Source organism: Salpingoeca rosetta (genome assembly GCF_000188695.1).
Source record: "Salpingoeca rosetta unplaced genomic scaffold supercont1.1, whole genome shotgun sequence".
Lineage (NCBI taxonomy): Eukaryota > Choanoflagellata > Craspedida > Salpingoecidae > Salpingoeca > Salpingoeca rosetta.
The window spans coordinates 639541-642222 of NW_004457740.1; the positions used below are offsets into that span (position 1 = coordinate 639541).

The following is a 2682-nucleotide window of genomic DNA, read 5'->3' on the forward strand; positions in this document are numbered from 1 at the left end:
CTTAGTCCGCACACGTTTTCGCGTTTTCGCGCGCATGCTCGTATGTTGCGCGTTTCTTAATCTTCACCGCTTTTGTGTGGCTATTCAGCGCTCTGGATGTGTGTGTCACTCTCCTCTCCGCCCTTACCTCTATCTCTGTCCATCTATCAATACGCACGCGCACACTCTTTTGGGGAGGCTGTGTGTTTTTTTTCTTATAGTTGTTCTCTCTGGTGTGTATCGCGTATGTGTGTGCGTCACACACGCTCTCACACACACACACACACACAAACACACTCCTCTACAGCCCCGTAAGCCTCATCCACAAACACACACACACACACACACACACACACACACACACACACACACACACACACACACACACACACACACACACACACAGTGCTTTGCATGGTGCATGGGTTTAAACGGATGGTCGAATGTGTCACGGGCGGTTCTTGCACCACAAAACCGGTTTGGGGCGTTTACTTTGATGTGGGGAAACTTGTGGCGGAACAAAAGGTCAAGGGTGAAACGAAACAAGAAAAATGGAACGGTGCATTGGCAGGACTGCCAATGACAGCAAAAGGAACGAAGAACGACAAACAGAAGGAAGGAAGAAGCGCGGAGAAGCAAACAGGGTTGAAGGGCCACCCTCTCCATGACACCAGCCAAGCCATGTAGTCTTGCGAGCTTCCTTCACCTTGGTGGGAGGGCGACGTACTTGCTGCCGGAAGCGGAGATGAACATGGACCCGCGGCGACGCCACGCCTCCGTGTACACACCGGGGTCACCCTTGTATGCGTACAGCGGGTGGTACTCTCCCGTGCTCACCATCATGCCGGGGCCACGCGAGCGCCAGATCTGTGGGTGGGATGGCGGGAAATGGGGAGGGGGAGGGGTTGTTCATGAGGCTGGGAGGGAGGTGGCACAGCGACACAGCTGGACTGATGTGACTAGGCGCGAACGTACATTCATACACACACACACACACACATTTACATTTACATTTACATTTACATTGACATACACACACACACACACATGCACACGCACGCACACACGCACGCACGCACACACTCGCACAAATGCACACACACACACCTTGACGTAGATGTCGTGTGCGTCTGGGGACGGCGGAGCGGAGAGCGGGTAGTGCTGGGGGCTCGAGGACACATACATGGCGCCGCGCTTCTTCCAGCCCTTCACGTACACCTCAGACTCGGCCGCTTGCTGGCTCGCCTGGTGGTGACAAGGAGGGGGGGGGGGTTCGTGTGTGAGGGCAGTCTAAGGCGGAGTACACAAACACAGACACAAACACAGATGCACACAGACGCACACACACACAGACACAGCCAGAGCACACACAGACACAGACACAGCCAGAGCACACACAGACACAGACACAGCCAGAGCACACACAGACACAGACACAGACACGGATACAGGCATAGACAGACAGACAGACACACACACACACACATAGCCACAGGCACACACCTGCAGCTGCTCCTGCGTTGGCGGGGGCACGGGCGTGGCTTGGATGCCAAGAATTGCGTTTGGCTTTCCCGGCGGCATCGCAATGACAACATCACGGTATGCCTTGTCCTTGAAGTTGAACACGCACATGGTGAACTGGCCCTTTGTCTGCCAGGCAAGCATGCGGCTGGCATGGAAGGCCTCCATGTTGGTGAACGGTTCACCCTCCGCCTCAAAGACGAGGTCGTATGGCTGCAGTGGTCGCACAAGATATTGCGCAGTCGGTGATGCAGGGGTGTGAGCAATGGGGAGAGAGTGTGCGTGTGTGTGCGCGCGCACGTGAGTGTGTGGATTTGTATTGGCCTTTGCCACAACCAAGTAAGGATGCTGACCTTGAGACCGTACTGGGCGCCGAGCGTGCCTTGCTCCGGCACCTGCGTCACCACAACACCAGCCAGTCCTAGCGATGGCACAGGAACCAAAATGTGCAGCATCATGACGTCACAACGGTGAACAGTATTGATGCACAATGTGAGTCTACATGCTCGTACGCGCGTATGGGACCTGGGTAAGATGCCTGGATGTGCAACACAACCACCACCAACTCCACAACAAAGACGTCACACACACACACACACACACACACACTCTCTCTCTCTCTCACACACACACACACACACACACTCACACACACACACACACACTCTCTCTCTCTCTCGCTCTCTGTTGCTCCAGTCCACAGACGCCCCCTCCCTCAAGTTGACTGCGGGCCACGCACCTTCTGGCAGGAAGTCGCGTGCGAGAATGGTGGCGGCGTTGAGCAGCTGCTGCTCGTAGTTTGACACGCCGCTTGCGCCCTGCACCTTGTCTGCCAGGGCGACGGCATTGTCCTCCTTGGACAGGTGCGGGTCGTTCTTGTGAGACATCATCGCGCCCATAATCTGGCCCTGCAGGTTGAAGAGAGAACGCGGGGGAGGGGGGGGGGCGGTGTACGTGTGTGCGTGTGCGTTTGTGTGAGTGGGGAAGTTGTTGTGCGTGGTCATGTTGGTCATGTCCGCGTGTACGAGGGCATTTGTCCGAAGGTGTCAAATTATGCCAGACACACACACGCACACACACACACACACACACGCACACACACGCACACACACACACACACACACACACACACACACACACACACACACACACACACACACACACACACACACACACACACAC

General features: G+C 55.7%; 1 protein-coding gene across 1 annotated transcript in view; it reads right to left on the reverse strand.

The window, feature by feature from the left end:
* Nucleotides 1-453: 453 nt before the first annotated feature.
* PTSG_11550 (uncharacterized protein) overlaps nucleotides 454-2682 on the reverse strand; it is a gene marked incomplete at its 5' end in the record, with an annotated part of 5529 nt that continues 3300 nt past the window's right edge. The window contains 5 exons of the mRNA XM_004998633.1: nucleotides 454-846; nucleotides 1087-1224; nucleotides 1483-1713; nucleotides 1854-1921; nucleotides 2240-2408. Of these exons, the coding sequence (XP_004998690.1) occupies nucleotides 682-846; nucleotides 1087-1224; nucleotides 1483-1713; nucleotides 1854-1921; nucleotides 2240-2408 (771 nt within the window). The remainder of the gene's footprint in view (nucleotides 847-1086; nucleotides 1225-1482; nucleotides 1714-1853; nucleotides 1922-2239; nucleotides 2409-2682) is intronic.